Source organism: Mauremys reevesii, linkage group 15, assembly GCF_016161935.1.
Source record: "Mauremys reevesii isolate NIE-2019 linkage group 15, ASM1616193v1, whole genome shotgun sequence".
Lineage (NCBI taxonomy): Eukaryota > Metazoa > Chordata > Testudines > Geoemydidae > Mauremys > Mauremys reevesii.
In genome coordinates this window covers 43,944,174-43,962,177 of record NC_052637.1, presented here as the reverse complement: position 1 = coordinate 43,962,177, position 18,004 = coordinate 43,944,174, and the positions used below count along the sequence as shown (strand labels likewise).

The 18,004-nt window shown below is 48.5% G+C and overlaps 1 protein-coding gene across 17 annotated transcripts in view; it reads right to left on the bottom strand.

The window, feature by feature from the left end:
* DNAH17 (dynein axonemal heavy chain 17) overlaps window positions 1–18,004 on the bottom strand; it is a 105,246-nt gene extending 87,242 nt beyond the window's left edge. For 5 of the 17 annotated variants that reach the window (XM_039501533.1, XM_039501538.1, XM_039501540.1 and 2 more), the window contains exons 1-19: window positions 16,535–16,803; window positions 14,199–14,654; window positions 12,691–12,884; window positions 12,063–12,255; window positions 11,862–11,961; window positions 11,674–11,759; window positions 11,256–11,381; window positions 10,247–10,402; window positions 10,030–10,116; window positions 8,649–8,816; window positions 8,284–8,400; window positions 6,963–7,228; window positions 6,568–6,763; window positions 6,120–6,266; window positions 5,502–5,610; window positions 4,439–4,542; window positions 4,166–4,306; window positions 3,403–3,546; window positions 460–642 (exon numbers count right to left, since the gene is read on the bottom strand). In XM_039501533.1, coding sequence (XP_039357467.1) covers window positions 460–642; window positions 3,403–3,546; window positions 4,166–4,306; window positions 4,439–4,542; window positions 5,502–5,610; window positions 6,120–6,266; window positions 6,568–6,763; window positions 6,963–7,228; window positions 8,284–8,400; window positions 8,649–8,816; window positions 10,030–10,116; window positions 10,247–10,402; window positions 11,256–11,381; window positions 11,674–11,759; window positions 11,862–11,961; window positions 12,063–12,255; window positions 12,691–12,884; window positions 14,199–14,543 — 2,862 coding nt within the window. In that variant the 5' untranslated portion in view covers window positions 14,544–14,654; window positions 16,535–16,803. Of the gene's footprint in view, window positions 1–459; window positions 643–3,402; window positions 3,547–4,165; window positions 4,307–4,438; window positions 4,543–5,501; window positions 5,611–6,119; window positions 6,267–6,567; window positions 6,764–6,962; window positions 7,229–8,283; window positions 8,401–8,648; window positions 8,817–9,834; window positions 9,982–10,029; window positions 10,117–10,246; window positions 10,403–11,255; window positions 11,382–11,673; window positions 11,760–11,861; window positions 11,962–12,062; window positions 12,256–12,690; window positions 12,885–14,198; window positions 14,655–15,814; window positions 15,996–16,534; window positions 16,807–17,939 lie in introns of those variants that run through there. The other 12 variants (XR_005588469.1, XM_039501536.1, XM_039501550.1 and 9 more) reach the window with 12 other exon arrangements.

Here is an 18,004-nt window from a genome sequence, read left to right as displayed (position 1 = left end):
GCAATTATCCAAACCTTTACCACTAACACACTATGTTCTATATGGGGCTAGCCTTGAAAACCACTCTGAAGCTACAAACAGTGCAAACTGCAGGGGCCTATTTACTTAGCAGAGCTGGCCATAAGGAGCATGCTACACCCTTGCTCCAAATACTGCCCTGTTCACTTTGGGCTGCAATTACAGATATGGATATTGAGACTGAAAGCCCCCTATATTTTTGCGTTTTGAAACCCTAGAAACAAGCTTTCTCCCTATGCACCATTACAAAGATTCATTTTCTTGCAATCTAAAAGCTTATGTGCATGTTCCCCGAGAGGCAGTGACAAGTGCGTTGAAAAAATCTCCAAACAAGCCAGTCAATCATTCAGCTCTCAGGAAATGCTGGTGCATGGCAAGGAGCTCCGTGCGTGGCAGACAAACATGGCTAAGGGAAAGAGTCCAGGCCACAGAAGGACTAACCTTGTAGCTGAGTTTCCCCTTAGCCAGCCGGGGTATAAGTTTAGCTGTGTTATAGATATCATTCATTAGATTTTCCACCACTTCCAGAAAACCATTATCTGCTCCCACTTCCAGCGATGGACGGTATCTTAATTCATCATTATGTAGTTCCATGTGCACTTCAAACAAAGGAGCTGCATTGGCCTGGGATACATTAGTGCAAAGCGCATTACTGTCTGCCTTCCGAACACCTGCCCTCAGCCCCATCTTGAACGTGCTATTTAGCCCACTACATTAACTGCCTCATTGCTAACCCTCTGTCTGACCCCCTTTACCTGGCTTCTGCCCCAGCACTCCACCAGCTCTGCCAGTCGCCTCTTCTCCACGCTCATGCATGGCCTCTCTGCTCCCCCTTTAGCACCTCTCTCTTCCCCAGAGGTCTGGGACTCTGTGCTCCCCAACATTGTTACTGCTCCTTATCATCTTTACAAGGGGGCTACTGCAGTTGAACTTGAGGCAGAAATGAATGGCACAGAGTATTTTAATGATCAGGGCCAGTTTTCTTGTCTATTCCATTCTATACAGGTTCTTGGACTAGGCTCGTTACCACCATATCTGAGCAATTCAGTGGCAGCCTGAATGTGTGGGGGAAGAGGAGAGACGTGTTGGAGAGAACCCTGACGTTATAGCCTAGGACAGGGAGGGGAACATGCTGAGAGCCCAATGGGGAAAGAGGGCAGGGTAGAAAGTGCTTAGGAGGAAACACAGGAGCTCAGTTTAGCCATGTTAAGCAGCGGGGTTACACAGTGATGCACCTGGGACCAGACAGAAGGGGCAACACGGGAGGAGAGGCTGATTCATGATTGCAGAGCAGAGGAGAAACTCAGAATAGAAGAGATAGCGCTGGGCTGCAGATTGAACTGGGGACTCCTCCACTGTCTCAGCTGGGGGCACTTCTCCTCCCTCTCTCTCTGAAGGCGTCTCTTCTCGGGCTCTGTCCTTGACCTTCTGCTCTTTGTCAGTGGGTGCACTTGTGTGGTCACAAGTAATGATTCACCACCCTCATCCTGTCTTCTCTCTTCAGTCTCATCTCCCTCTGCCAGAGCAACACCATTTGCTCCTGGACACCCCCCCCCCACACACACACACTCCACACCAGGGCTAATCTGAACTCCCCACCTCTGCTCCCAAGCTCTCCTCTCTTGTTCCCTTCTTTATTATATCAGAGGGGTAGCCGTGTTAGTCTGGTTCCGTAGAAGCAGCACAGAATCCTGTGGCACCTTATAGACTAACAGACGTTTTGCAGCATGAGCTTTCGTGGGTGAATACCCACTTCTTCGGATGCAAGTAGTAGAAATTTCCAGGGGCAGGTATATATAAGCAAGCAAGAAGCAAGCTAGAGATAACGAGGTTAGATCAATCAGGGAGGATGAGGCCCTGTTCCAGCAGCTGAGGTGTGAAAACCAAGGGAGGAGAAACTGGTTCTGTAATTGGCAAGCCATTCACAGTCTTTGTTTAATCCTGAGCTGATGGTGTCAAATTTGCAGATGAACTGGAGCTCAGCAGTTTCTCTTTGAAGTCTGGTCCTAAAGTTTTTTTGCTGCAGGATGGCCACCTTAAGATCTGCTATTGTGTGGCCAGGAAGGTTGAAGTGTTCTCTTACAGGTTTTTGTATATTGCCATTCCTAATGTCTGATTTGTGTCCATTTATCCTTTTCCGTAGAGACTGTCCAGTTTGTCCGATGTACATAGCAGAGGGGCATTGCTGGCATATGATGGCATATATTACATTGGTGGACGTGCAGGTGAATGAACCGGTGATGGTGTGGCTGATCTGGTTAGGTCCTGTGATGGTGTCGCTGGTGTAGATATGTGGGCAGAGTTGGCATCGAGGTTTGTTGCATGGGTTGGTTCCTGAGCTAGAGTTACTATGGTGCGGTGTCCAGTTACTGGTGAGAATATGCTTCAGGTTGGCAGGTTGTCTGTGGGCGAGGACTGGCCTGCCACTCAAGGCCTGTGAAAGTGTGGGATCATTGTCCAGGATGGGTTGTAGATCCCTGATGATGCGTTGGAGGGGTTTTAGCTGGGGACTGTATGTGATGGCCAGTGGAGTCCTGTTGGTTTCTTTCTTGGGTTTGTCTTGCAGTAGGAGACTTCTGGGTACACGTCTGGCTCTGCTGATCTGTTTCCTTATTTCCTCGTGTGGGTACTGTAGTCTTGAGAATGCTTGGTGGAGATTTTCTAGGTGTTGGTCTCTGTCTGCGGGGTTAGAGCAGATACGGTTGTACCTCAGTGCTTGGCTGTAGACAATGGATCTTGTGGTGTGTCCGGGATGGAAGCTGGAGGCATGAAGGTAGGCATAGCGGTCGGTAGGTTTTCGGTATAGGGTGGTGTTAATGTGACCATCACTTATTTGGTGGCCATCCTGCAGCAAAAAAACTTTAGGACCAGACTTCAAAGAGAAACTGCTGAGCTCCAGTTCATCTGCAAATTTGACACCATCAGCTCAGGATTAAACAAAGACTGTGAATGGCTTGCCAATTACAGAACCAGTTTCTCCTCCCTTGGTTTTCACACCTCAGCTGCTGGAACAGGGCCTCATCCTCCCTGATTGATCTAACCTCGTTATCTCTAGCTTGCTTCTTGCTTGCATATATATACCTGCCCCTGGAAATTTCCACTACTTGCATCTGACGAAGTGGGTATTCACCCACAAAAGCTCATGCTGCAAAACGTCTGTTAGTCTATAAGGTGCCACAGGATTCTTTGCTGCTTCTTTATTATAGTTAGCAATTTCAAAGACCCACAATCCTCTGCTCAGTGCAGAGTAACTTCAAGAGATGTTCTAAGAAATCCGAAAAACTGTGGTTTCCTTAAATAGTTAATAAATAATAGTGGCACATGCATTATATATGTGCAAACACTGACATTTCATAAAAGGGAAGAGGAAGCTGGATAACATACATCAGCTGCCATGTTGGTGAGCAGAAACTGTAAAGATTTGCGAATAAACCGGAAGAATCCATCCAAAACCATGTCATCCACATATTCCATATAATCTTGCCATGTTTTGGATGTCTTATCAGCCTTAAATAAGTCTGCATTCTCCTGCAAAAAGAAACAAGCTATATTAACTTTCTGTTTGATAAATGGTCAGGCAAATGTCCTACCTTCTTTCAATGAAAAACGGGAATTAACATTTGATTAAGTCAAAAGTCTAGTTTTCTGGTATCAAATGTCTATGTTGTTGCTTCCCTGCCCATTCTTTACAATTCCATTTGAATGCAAGGGAAAGAAACAATTTGTATGTAATGTCCTCTGAAAAGAAACTACCCCCAGGGCATGCCAAAAAGCCAGACATGTCCCCCCAGACAGCAGTCGAATAGACTTTTTTTAAATCTCAGTTGTACAGTAGGAACATGAGAAAAAAACCCAATAAATGAATCCAGCCAAAGGTCTTTAACAAAGCACTACAGGCTCATGCAGGAAGTCCTTACTGAACTATAACACCCATTGACTTCTGTGGGAGTTTTGCCAGAGTAAAGATTTCAAGGTTGTGTCCCAGATAGTTTGAGTCCACCATTTACACCCATACATGGAAAACATTAGTACTGTATGTGGAAGTGGTTTGAAGTTTAAAAGTGCTACAGCACATAAGTGCTAGATATAAGTAACTATTGTTAAAACAGTTCCGACTCAATTGAGTTTATCTTTCCTAGTTTCTTACCATAAGCATAGTCTGAATCTTTTGTCCAGCATCTTTAATTGCTGCATAGCGTTTGTTTATGGTATTAGCTTTTCCATCCAAGTCTAAGAGAGACGTTTCCTTATTGTCTTTCCTTTCAAATAGAGGACTGGCTGACCATTCCTGTATGGAAAAAAAAGACCTAAAAGATGCACTTTTACTACCCTTGGGAAATACTATGCCTGCAGAGGAGAGAGATTTAATATATACCAAGAATGTTATTTTCAAAAGTGCCTGGAAAAATCTTTCACCCACCTGCATAAGCTGGCTGATATTCTCCACATTTAATTTAGTTTTCTGGATTCTTGCCTCTAAATCATGCAAGACATTTCTCATCTCCTGAATATATTCCATAACACCTGAGAGAAAAATGCATTTCTAGCTAGTAGACAGATAAGGTCTCCAGACATCAAAGTAACTGCTTGCCTGATGGCTCTGATCATCAGATTGTTGAGGAGAGATACAAAAGAAATTTACCTATAATTTGTATTCTCAGATGGTAAATCTGACAGTGGATTCATGCTCTGCTTTATGCATGTGATGACCTCTTGAGGTCCCTTCCAACCCTAATCTATGATTCTATGTGGCAGGGGAGGCTTCCCTAACTGAAGGCTTTGGCTGCCACACAACAGAACATCAGCACCCCGCAGCCTCTGCTCAGTGGGTCTAACACCCCTCTGTCTCCCATCATTAGTCCTTTCTTAGAACTAATCCCAGTACATTCTTGATCCCTGCAGGAGGTAGAAAGCCTTTTCATGAGTGGGATCTGGCAGGGCTTCCATATAGTCCAGTTGCCCGTGAGGAATAAGCTAGGACTCAGAGTAGTTTAGGGTCAGTAATGAGGAAGGAGGCAGGAGTTGCTAGCCTACGTAGCAATGGCAGGTGTGCAAAGACTGTAGTCACCCACACAGGGTACAGACCTTGGAAGTGGGGACCTCTAAAAGGACTCACTTTGGAGGAATTAGGGTAAATGCTTCAAAAATGACATCTGCAAATCAACACAGAGAGGCACGGCTGATCCAGCAAATGAGCAGCTGTGTCAGCCTTCATTCCCTGGGCTGGGAGCAGTGTGTGCTCGGCCTGGGGGCAGACAGAACCACTCTGCATCACTGTCAGTGACTGGCTCCTGAAGACCCCCCATTCCAGCAACATCGAAGCCCTTCTAGGACCCGAGAACATGTCAGCCCAACCCGGGTCCTTTGGGCCAAGGACATAAATGAGAACACACGGCTCTAATGTTATAAAGCAGGAGATTCTCCCCAGAATGCACACAGAAACATTTTGTCAACTGGAAATGATGAAGTGACTGACTTTGTACCTTCATTGCTCCAAAACAAGGTGGTTTCGGCTTTCTGCAGCTTGACATCATTCTCTTCTAACTCCTGCTTGACCAGTGGAAGCTCTACTGACAGTATGGTTGTCTTGATCTGGAAAACAAAAGCATCACTGGCTTAGGATCCAAAGTAGTTCTGTGGGACCAAGGGTGAGCGGCTGCCGTAAGTGCGGAAAAGCAACCTTTTCTGAGCACACTCATGTTTGAACCATCTTAGCTGGTTTCAGAGAGAGAAACGGAGGCCTCACATTCCACACAGATAGGCCGGAAGGGTGGAACAGCATAGGTGACATGGGAGAGGTCCCAGCAAGTAACATGCTCTCAAATATTACGGTGATGTGCAGCAACCTACAACTCTAAGATAGCACTACAGGAGAGAGCTGCCTAAGCCATGAAGTAGGGCTAGTTACACATGACAGTTCGACCGGTTTATTCAAACCACCTGGAAGTTTTATAACCCATTTTATAATAGCCGGAGCACTACTTTAAAGTGTTACCCGGTTTTGTTCAACTCTTCTAAACAAGGCAAAGAGACAGACACACGCTGATCCTGTTTCACCATTTTGTTATCTTTCCACATTGCCTCCCCTTTTGCAAACTTGCCTTATTGTACCAACCGACAATGAGGTCCAGATTGCCAACAAACTTCCGGAAAGTTTCATTTTGAGAAAAGAGATTGCCAGCACTATCTGGAATATCTTTTTGCTTCTGAAAATTCAAATACTTGACTTCACGTAGAACAGCAACTAGCTACAAAATACAATAATTAGAAATAATTACCTATTCATAAAAGGAAAAGCTTCAGCATCATCCCATACTGAAAATCTCTCAAGGAAATCAGATACGAGTCCAAATGGTTTATCACTGCTGTTCACTGAGATGCCAGTCCAAACCAGTACACAAATGCAGCAAGATTTGTCTCAGCAGTAGTAGTCAAAATAAAACAGACACTAACAGAACAGGGCTCATACAGTATCAGCTACAAACATTTCATTTCTGCTCAGACTGATTTCAACAAGACAGCTTTGTGTACAAGCATGTTGCCACCCACCTCCTTGTTGAAGTTCACGCTAATGAGAGTAGCGTCTGGATCTCTCCGTATCAGCGGCTGTTCGAGGTTAAATTGGCAGTCTGCATCTACTCTACTTATCCACTCTTCATAGGTCTTCTCTCGGTAATTCTGCAGCAAACGCATCATCTCCTTATACTTCTCGGACACCAGTTTAGCTTCAGCACTGACCATAACACTGTAACCAAAGTAAAAGTTGCAACTGACGAAACAGATACACTGATAGAGCATGGGATTTAATCACAATGCCAAACAGAACCTTGGTGGTCTAAGTGGATATGTGCTTTGTCCTCTGTAAATGATCACTGCTGCTCCGTTGTACATACACTGGATAACAGCATATCCTAAAGTGCAAAACACAAACAAAACGTACTTACGGGTGATCAATGGCTTGCAATTCCTTCATCGGAGTCTCTAGTCTTTCTTGGAGCTCCAGAGCCCACTTCAGCTGCCCAGCAACAGGAGGCATATTTTTGCTGATAGGTGGCACGCCTCCTGATTTTGTGGCCGCTATCTGGGCATCATACATTATCTTTGCATTGTCCAATTCAACATTAAACATTTCCAAAAGGGTGGAGTAGTGAGGGGACACTTCTGCCTTTATCAGAGGTCGGTCCAATAGCGATCCAAACATGTGTATTTGCTAAAGAACAAAGAAATTGGTAAACTGTTTATACATCAATGTATCTGCTGACATAGTCTATTGAGAGTGCTGCTGATTCTTCCAAGAGGCATTAGATAAATTATGCTAATTCACTCTAGATGTATATAATGCCTTTCATCTACTTTATAAATACTAGATCACCTAAAGATTCACCTCTTCCACAGGGCCCTTCCACAAACCACTTCAGTTAAATGGCTTTCTCTCTCCATCTGGTCCAAGTGCAGCAGACTGGATAGATAATAGAGCAGGAAATCAGAATTTCCATGCCATAGGAAATTCCCAAATTTTGGAAAAAAAACCTTCTAAATTGGAACAAGAAGCTGAAATTTAGAAATTTTTCCACATAAAAACTTCAAAACGTTCTTATTCACAACCATCAAAACATTGGATGGTTTCATTTCATTTAGACTTTTCTATGATATTAAAATGTTGACTATAAACTACAATATTAATTATATATATATTACATTTAACATTTTAATATCATAGAAAAGTCTAAATGAAATTGCTTGAAATGAAAATGTCAAAAAACACTTCAGCATTATTGAAATGAAATGAAAAAGTTGAAACAATTCATTCATATAGGCTTTTTCCTGTTGAAAATGTCATTGAAATTGACAAGTTCCTGCAAAAAAAATAAATTATTTTGACAAAACTGCATTTTCTGATGGAAAATGGCTCCACTGAAAATGTTTTGACCAGCTCTAATATTTACATTCTAAGTTAACATCTTCCTCTGTGACCCTGCCCCCCACCACTAGTTTCCTCTCTCTGACCTGCATTCACCCCTGCAGAATTTGGCTCCTCTAAGGAAAATCAGCCCCCTTTGAAGTATCTCAAGTTGGGCTCCCAAGATCTCTAAAGTAGCTTTTGAAAGTCTTGACCTTCAATCGTTACTTTAATGTATATATACTCACTGACATGAGTATTCATAGATTTGGTATCAGACGCCAAAGCAAATTCACCCTAATTACGGCATGTGCTAACACTCTTGCTAGAAAAGAGGCACACCAACCATACATGCACATTTATACCTTGACAGCAGATTCAATACTATTACAGTCATTAAATCCCTGAGAAAAAATGGTTGCCAATCTTCTATCCAAATCCTGAATTTTGGTCTGGAACTCTGCAAAATCTTCATCAAATTCCTGTCAATAAAAAGAACAAAGGGTTTAAATAATAGGGTTAAGTCATGCTTAGGTATTTTATATAGAGAACCATTCAATTTAAATGAACTGATTTTATGGATGAGTTCTAAGACCAGATTTTTTTCCCTAAAGTAAGTACATTTGTTGCCATGGTGACTATTCTAATATGCTGGTCCTCTGCCTTGTTCAAAGCAAGTAATTTATTCATCTAACAAACGAACACATTTTTCACACTAACATTTACTCACCTCTTCTGCAGGATCTAAGGGATCATATCTGCAATCAGCAAAAACCTTAATGAGTTCAGAGACTTCCTCATAAATCTGAAATACCATGCTCCCAAGGATGTTTCCTCTCACTCCTCCCAACTCAATTTTCTCCAGCTTCAGAAATTCAATAGCTGTTACGTACAACTCCTAATGAACAGAAACAATCACCACAGTCGATAAATCTTCATATCGAAATGCTGTTACCTACACGCCAGGGTTCTAGTGAAAGAGAACAGGGACTGACACAGAATCAATGGGACTTGGTGATCAAGAAGAAAAATGCAGGTGCTAACTAACTAACTAACTAACTAATAATAATTCAAGTTCTATGTTGCACTTAGTGTCTTTCATCAGAGGATTTCAAAGTATTATCTCCTCACCTTTGCAGAAGGGAAAACAGAAAGCCCTGATTCAGCCAGGTACTTAAGCATACATCTAGCTTAATGGGACTAGTTATGTACTTAAATTTAGGAACAAGCTTAAGTGCTTTAGTGACTCAGGGCCTGAGTGATGAATGAGAGGTTTCGTATCTTGTACAGTAACTGGAGTTCTCCCTATCTGTATTCCACTGTGGGGGACGTATGTGCGCCACATGCCTGAGACCAGAAGACATTGGGCTGCACCTGCACCCTTCCTCTCCTCATGCTCCAAACCGAGGAGTGGCACAGACCAACCACATCTCTTGTTCCTTCTCTCCATGAATTGCAAGGATCCGAAGCAGAGGGAAGAAGGATGGGTAGTGGAATACAGATAGGGACCACGCATCTCGAAGAACTCTGGTTACTGCACAGATACATAACCTCTCTTTCTTCTTCAAGGACCAGTCCCTATGTGTATGACACAGTGGATGAATGACAAGCAGCACTCATTGAGGAGGAAGGCACGAGGGTGCTGATGACAAAAGGACCAAACCAAAGGATGCATCAGCTGCAGCTTTCATGAGCCTGTAATGCCTTGTGCCCTATTCTGCTGCAGCTCCTCCACCCACACAAATGCCTGCTTCTCTGGTGACCACTGTGCAAGAAGCACCTCAAGTTCACCCAGAAGACCTCTCCTCTTTCCCTGTCACATTCCTCCTGGAGACCCACTGCTGCCATAGTGACAACTGGTGTAAGGATTTGGCATTTGGGACCAGTTTATACATTGTAGGTGTATTTGGTTGTACCCTTTCTCCTGCCCGACGGCCAATTCATCTGTCTTTAGACTGGGAGCACCTCAGGGCAGGGCTTGTAGCTTCTGGGTGGTTTGGCAGGCTCCTGCCATTTTGTGGGCACTATCAGAAACACAGAGCACACAGAAACGCTTCCCAATCAGAACAAACACTAGTTGAACTACCAGACACAGAATATTTCATAGGCACCTCTATAGTCTTCAGTCTGTGCAAAAATGAATTCATTCTGGTAAACACAAGAGATGAAGGGAACTCCCATAGCCTGACCTCCTTGTCCTGAAACCAGAGAAAAAATTGTCAGCGTAATACGAGCCCAGCATCACTCTTGGGTAGGGTTAGCGAGATGAGGATGTGGAGCTTTCGGCTGAGTGCTTTCTCCATGCCCCTGTGCCCAGCAGAAACATACCTTAAAGAACGTGGGCATCAGCTCCGAGCAGCACCTATGGTAGGTTTGGTAAAGTCTCTCTATAATTGAAGGCCCTAGTTTGATCCCTCCCAAGATCTCTTCTATTTCTCCTTGCAAGCCTTTCATCACTTCCTCGGGGCTCAGGAAGGTTCGGGTCTAAACAAAGTAAAATGCAGTAACAGGACTTGAAGAGCAGTTCCAACTAGAAGGTCACATGCTTTGTTTCTTCTGTAGCAAGGAGTTCCCCCAGTCTGATCGCTTCTGCAAACCAGCAATCGCAACAGCTACAAGCAGCATTTGCAACACACCGCTGTCGAGCCCAATTCATCTCTGCGCTGGGGCCAGGGCTGGCACAGGGAGTGAGTGGCTCAACCTGTGCCTCCCCTACTCGAGGGCAGCCTCTAGCACAAACTTTGGCAGCCCTAACTCACCCCCTGAGCTGGCAGCATCAGGGAATTGCCAGGGAGGCTGTAGGATTGTCCTGGCCACAGCACCTCCTCTCCCCCTCTGCTGCCTCTGTTCTTCTCCTGGCCCATGCCAGAATGAACCACGGGCTTCTGCCATGGTGGCACAAAGTCCTCTGTACGGATGTGATTCATCAGGGGGCTACACAACTCCCTAGTCCCCTTTGCCCTATTGGGCAACAGTGCATTTGGCCCCTGGTCCTTTAAGAAAGAAGAGAAACTGCCTCTATAAATGGTCACCCAGCAACAGGCCACTGACTGTTTTCTCCTCCTTCCAGATGGCCCAGACCCTCACCTCACCTTTCCTGCAAGCGTTTTTACAGCAGGGGCAATTTCTAACATTCCTGAGTGCCTCAGCCTGAAGCACAGGTCGCTTCTGGGCTTGACTCTATCCCAAAATGGCTGAGGGAAGAGTGCCACTGTGGGTGCTGCTATGGAACAGAAGAGGGGGATTTAAATCAGAACAGCAGCAGCCCAGAGCAATTGTCCCTCCACCGCCCCAGGCATTCTGGAAAAGGTGGGTGCACCCTTCCCTAGGACAGTACCATTTCAATTAAGAGGTTGCAGATCTCCTGTAAGATGACAATGATCCTGGATGGCGTGTTATAGTGTTCCGAGTTAGCCCATATTAAACAGACAGTGTACATGACGCTGTCAATGTAGGGAGACAGCTGTGAAGAAAGGACATTACTTTGAGTCCATTTAAAAGCAACAACGGGCCCATCAGTAAAGCAAGTTAGTTTCACTTGGAACTTCCTGACCTTTCAATAATGAAATCTGAAAATCATAAAACTTCACAGCATTTCAGAATGTCGAACACGGCAATATTCTGACCACAAGACTAAACTGACATGCAGAAAACCCATGCACAGAAACATCTGGAAACTGTTTCATACATCCTTGCATGGAATTTGCAGGTTGGGTGGTTTAGAACTGGGTTCTAGTTCTCTGCAAACAACATACCTGAGGGTATTCTGTTTGTTCCATTTCCTCCAACAAAACCTTAAGAGGTTGCAAGTATAGATTAATATCATTGGCTTCCTTCACTCCTGCATCAAATGAAAACTGCAGGGTAGGTGAAGTCAGAAGATACAATTAAATATCATCTAAAATGAAACCATCCCTTTATGTGAATCATCTGGGGCTTATACCTGCACTGACTTCCTTGAAAACATTCTTCAGAGAAGGCCAGTAGCAACTCTTCGCCTTCTTCAAAATCTCTGCTATTTTATTCACTCTTGGTGCAAGCAGCTAGACATCAAGATGTATCAACACGTCAGCATTCCAAGAGCGCACAACAGCGTGTTTGAGAGAAACGTTATCAGCCCAGAAATGGCCAGGAGACACGGTACCTGCTCATGAATGCATTGCAGATTGACCAGCCTGGAGCTCCAGAATTCAAATTCCACCTTTGGCAATGGGTTCGATCCGTCCAGCAGGGGCTGGGCAGAATCTTTGCTCAGTACATCTCTTATCTGATGAGACCAGTCTATTATTATCGTCTCAATGGCATGTAATAAGGAGCTGTCCATTGCCGCAGGGAGTCTGAAAGGCAGCATCAGTCACCCGGTGAGACTGCATCAAAAACCAGCTCCAGGAGTTCATGCTGTGTAGGTAGGGGCTCCACTCTTTCCTAATCTTGCCCTCATTTACTTCCACTAGGTGCCAGAGCAACTGAAGCCTTATTTTCAGCTTTAATCCTAAACACATTCCCTAATGAAAACCCAGAGTGTCCCACACTCTTCCATAGAGCCTACGGGTTAGAGGTGGACACATCAGCAGAGCCCTGTTAGACCCGTTCCTTTGACTCCCGAATTCCCTTCCCAGTGGTACTTCACAGTCTGATGCATGTGAGACACAGCTGGTTCCAGGTGTGGAGCACAGCCCCTGCAACAGAGCAGGTCCCTTGTCCCTAGGGATTCAAGGTTATATTCTTTGCAGGAAAAATACAACTAAGAGTGAATTTCCTGGAGCACTCACCTGTCTAGGGAATCGGTGGAACTGCCCAGGTTCTCCAGGTGCTCTGGGAGAGGGAGCAGCGTCTTCCCTTTGATCTTTCCTCCCATCACAAACATTTCATTTTTCAGTCTGTGGGCTTGTTTCACAACATCATCAGACACCACTTTAGGCCACCCACTCATGTTCTCCTCATTCATGAATAAGGAATAAACCACCTAGAAGAAAACATTTCGTTAGTTCTCTGTGTGTATTTTATGGGGGACAGAGGCTGAAGACAAAACCGTGCTGAGAAATCATCCTTTTGTTTGCAGAGGTGACATCACTAACAAGTGATATAGCAAAGCCACAGCTGAGAAGAATGGTTTGTGCCCTGCTTGGTGCTGCACTTTCCAACTCTGGCAAATGTATCAAGAGCCTTGCAATGTGTGGCATTTTCCTTAAAGCCCTAGCTCCTGGAGTCAGGTGATTCCATAAGACTCTCAGTTTTCATTTAAAACAACATTTCTGGTCCTCACGGTTGCAGAGAAAAGCTTGAAAAGGCGACAGGAGTAAGACCTGATGGCTCAGAGAGAAAAGAAAATGCTCCTGGCATATTTTTTGTCTCATGAATTTGGGGGAGGGGCTAAGATGATTTTTCAACACTTGGGGTTGACAATACTGTAAATGTGAATATTTAGTAGTTTGAAAAAAATCCAGACAATTCCCAGTTATCTCAGTGAGGGGGGAAATGACACACTCCACAATATTTTAAAGAAATAGACTTTTTCAACATAAATAACACCAGAACTCCTAAGCTGAGATATGTCTCGCCCCTCATAGAGCCACTGACTGAGGGAAATTGGGGAAAAAAATAAAAACCATAAGTTGTTAAAAATGCGTTTCATGAATGTGCAATAAGGTTTGAGATTTTTTATTCCTCGTGCAGCCAGGGACTCCAGGTAACCCTCCCCCCAATGCACCACTCGGCTATTGCCTTGTGCAGCCAGGGACCCAGGCAGTTCACATTAAGGCAGGAAAAAAACCACAGTATCTTACAAGATGTAAACGGGGAGGAAACCCAGTCAAAAGAAGCGCTCGTCCAGGGCTTGGCCCTTGTGAAGGAGACGGCATTCAGCTCAGGGCACTGTGTCATGTGCAGGGCCTGGCTCTGGAGAGGGAGCAGCAGGAGGCAACAAGGAAGCTGCTGAGGGGGAGTTCAGTGTTGCTGGGGGATGTTTGGAAGCAACCTAGCAGGGAAATGGGGTTTCAGAGTACCCAGCGCTGGAGGCCCATGGGGAGAAGAGATGGCAAACAGACAAGGGAGTCGGGCAAGCACCTCAGCAACTTCAGAGCCACAGTCTCCTGAAGGTCCCTGGGATCTGGCTCATTCACTCAGCATGGCATGGAAATGATACATTCTAGGAGCCAGCCTTGGGCCAAGCGGGTTTGCTCTGCCCCCATGGCCTCAGCACTGGGTACTCTGAAACCAGCCCTTTGTCCACTCCCCAAGTGCAGAGGGGGGCAGGAGCATTTGCCTCCAGGACACGCACCTCCTCCACCACTGCCATTAGCTGATCCACCGGGGAGGGGCTGATATCACCCACCAGAAGCCCGGTCTGGAAGTTTTCCTTGGTGATGTTTTCCCTCTTCCTCTTCACAAAGTAAACGGCTTTGCTCTTGAGCACGGGGGGGAACTCCAGGCAGGGCACTAGCTGCCCGGCCGGGTTGAGGGTCAGCACCAGCGCCAGCACGTCCTGCTTCTCAAAGAACTCCATGAGCAGGGCGCTGATCTCCTCGCTGCCCAGGAACTTGGCCCATTTGTCCGGCTTGAACCGGAGGGCGAGCGTGGAGTAGTTCTCCAGGAACTCCACCCTCTTGTCCGACACGGTGGCCATCCTGCCCCTCGGTGCTCAGCAGGGTCCTACTTAAAGGGGTAATGCCGAGCAAACTGGGGTCAAGGCAGGTTTTCTCCTAGTCTCTCCCGCACTCAGGGCTAGCTGTGCTTCCTGCAGTGGGTGAGTGAAAGGACAAGGTAATTAGTGACTAATTAGCCCCACCTGCACAGGCGCCCATGCTCTCGCTCTCCTTGCTGCCAGTCATTAGCCACAAAGGCTGAGCCATGGGGCTGAAGTTTTAGACTGAAATGCTCAGGAGCCTCCCTGCGTTTGGCTGCCCCGTGGGCTGGTGTGCGGAAGTGCTGGTACCTACAACCCCAAAGGCAGGCGGAGGGAGCTGTGGGTGCTTGGCTCTGCTGGAGGCCAGGGCCTCAGTGCCTAACGCCCGGCACCCACACCAAGAGCCCCAAAGGGAGAGGCCGCCTTCGAGAGTGCGCGGTGCCCGGCGTGCTCGGTTCACAGCTTTTAAAGCCTCCTGTTCTGTTGTTTTCATGTCCCTCCTTTTGGGTCTTGCCCCCACAAAGATTGGGGTGACATTTATATTGACGGCTTGTGCAGCCTCTGCCCCCTCACAGCTCCAGCCTTTGGGAGGGGACAGGAGGCAGGAAAACTCCCTCACCCCCACCCCAGGGAGAGGTGCTGCCTGCCAGACAGAGGCAGCAACAGGTCCCTCACGTTCTCAGGGAAAGGAAGGGGACAATTCTTAACATAGCTTCCACATCCCATTTTCCCCTCAGACCCCATGTCCCTAGCCCCAGCCCCTTCTTGCAGCCCCATATCCCCCCCATGACCCACTCTCACAGTCCCACCTTGGCCCCTCCCTCAGCCGCCAGTCGCCTTCAGGCCCGGGACTGTCTGGCAGCCTGTATGGCCCCTGGGGCCAGGCCTATATCCTGCCCGCTAGCTTCACAACATCCAGGTCCATATTTCTCCCCCAAGCTCTGACCAGCCCCACAGCTCTCCCGGCTCCATAGCCGCTCTTCCATCCCGTGAGCTCCCAGCACAGGCCCAGAGTTAGGCGAAGACATAAACCCTCTTGCCAGAAGGCTGCAGCGTGACACTGGGGTGTGTCCCAGAACGATGCCACCGAGTGACAGAGAAAAACCGGCCGCCCCCAAGGCCAGGGCGCCTCACCCCCGTGCGCCCTAGGCTGGCTCTTTGCAGACTGACTGGGCTGGCGGGTGGGCCTGATCGCATGCAGCACCAGGAACTCCCCCCCTTAAACTGCAGCTTGCAACTCCCCCCCGAGCCCAGCCCAGCCCCACAGCCACCTGAGCTCTGCCCCCCCAAGTTCCTTCATCGAACCCCCAGCCACAGGAACCCCAGCGCCTCCCAAATCACCGAGCAGACGCTCGGAGCCGTCTCAGCACCACTCTCCCCTCAGACCGGAGGCCCCAGATGGCTGCTCCAACTGCCCCGGAACCCCCCAGGTCGGGGACATCTGCCACCAACCGCCCCTGCTGCCGGAACCTTCCGCCCGCCCCCGCCCTGACAGGTGAGCGCACTGCGGGGCCGGCTGGGGCCAGGGAGCCCAGCAGCCGCACGAGCTGTCCCCACACTCTGCCCCTCATCCAGCTTGGTGCACGGCCCTGCGCCCCCCCACCACGGGAGGGCCTGCTCCAGGCCAGGAGGGTGGGGCATCGCAGCCTGGTCCTGGCTAGACTAGGGGTCCCATCAGGCTTCGTGCTTTGCCATGGCCCAGCACAGCAGCCCCTTTCGCCCCTACTGGGTGCTGAGATCATCACCTCTCCTCCCAGGTCAAAGCTCAGTGCCTCTCGTGACAACAGGGAGCCCCCAAGTAAGTCTCCACCTCCAACAGACCCGGGTGAGACGAACCCCGGACCCTCGTCAGCCGTGGTGTGGGACATGCCCACTGCTAGAGCAGGCAAAGAAACGCCCAGGGCAGCCAGATTTTCCAAAGAGCTCTGCACCCGACACGTGCCCAACCTGCCAAGCTTTCTTGGGAGCCCTGGCCCACGTTCACACTTCACCTTGGTCCCTTTCCAGGTTTCCAGGAGATTTTGGGCCATGTCTGTTCCTCCAGGATGCTTCAGTGCAAGGCTTGCAGTGCATTAAAGACGTTCTCTGTTCTGCCAGAGTCCGTGCTCTGCACTGGGGCAATTCTGCAAGACAGCACTTGGGTCACGACTCTTCCGCAGGAGAGCTGGGAGGGGGCAGAGAGGACGGCAGGTAGGGAGGGCCCCCCACTTGCTCTGGCCAGGGGCCCCACAAAACCTTAATCCACCCCTGGCTTGACCACAGGGAACAGCAGCAGCCAGCATGGCTGGGTGGACTGGTCACCAATGAATCGCCACCACCTCTGCACGATGAGGACACCATCAATGAGATCACAATGCCGCAGGGGGGTCTCCCTGAGAGCAGGATTAAAGCCAGGCTGTGCTGGGCCCAGCTGCACCCCCCTGAGGGCTTGACCTGCCTGGCTGAGCTCATGTTCCAGCCCTGCTCATGCAGTGAGCTCACAGCATCTAAAGTGCAGCTGCGCATGGGGGCAGAGAGCCATGGGCACGGCCGTGAGGGAGCTCCCAGGGCTGGAGCCCTGGCTCTGAGCTCTTTAGCACACTGCGCTGGAGGGGGCAGCCTGAGCGCTGCTATCGGGGCGGCTGCTGCCATGCACGGGAGGAGTGCAGCTGGGACCGGGTGCACGGCCCTCCCCTGCATGCGGAAGCTGCCCCCAGAGCTTCACTTATGCTAGGGCCAAGCCCCGGCCCCTCAGGGCCCAGCAGCTTGGAGACCCGGCCCCTCAAGGCTTCCTGCATCAATGATGAATGTAAAAAAATGGCTTGAGCCCTGGGCCCCTGGCTGCCCCTCTGGGAAGCTACCTGACCCTGACCCACAAGCGCAGCCTGCTGGGCTCCTTAGGGCACACTGACCCCTAGTGGCCTGAGAGCACAGGGCCACTTCGCCTGCGGGACACGGAGCTGCAGGGAATGATGGACGGGGTGGCGTTTTCAAGGCATGTTGACCTGGTGCTGCAGTGTTTGAAATCCCCCACGGTGCCTGTGGATCCCCAGTGGGCCTCACCTCGCCCAGGCTGAACCTCCTGCAGGGGTCACTGGGCTGCCCCACCGCCTGCCAGGGCACGATGGCAGGGCTGCTTGGAGCAGGGGTCCTGAACCCTGCCTGACACCCCCATACATCTGCTGCCAGGAGCCCATGTCCCCAGCCCCAGGCCAGCGAGCCACACGCCCATTGCCTTAGCTTACGCTGCCTCGGGTACATCCCCAGTGAGCTAGTGACTGAACATCTCAGATGCAAAACCTGTTTCTCCAGCTCTGCTGGTGACTAGGCCCCTGATACAGACGCTAAGACCATCTCTGCGGCGTATCTCCATAACTCCTTTCATCGCAGCTGTACATACATCACAGTGTTACAGACCTGTGACTGCAGCTTTCACTGAAGACATCACGTGACAGTCTTTGGTGCCCCACAATGTACGTAGC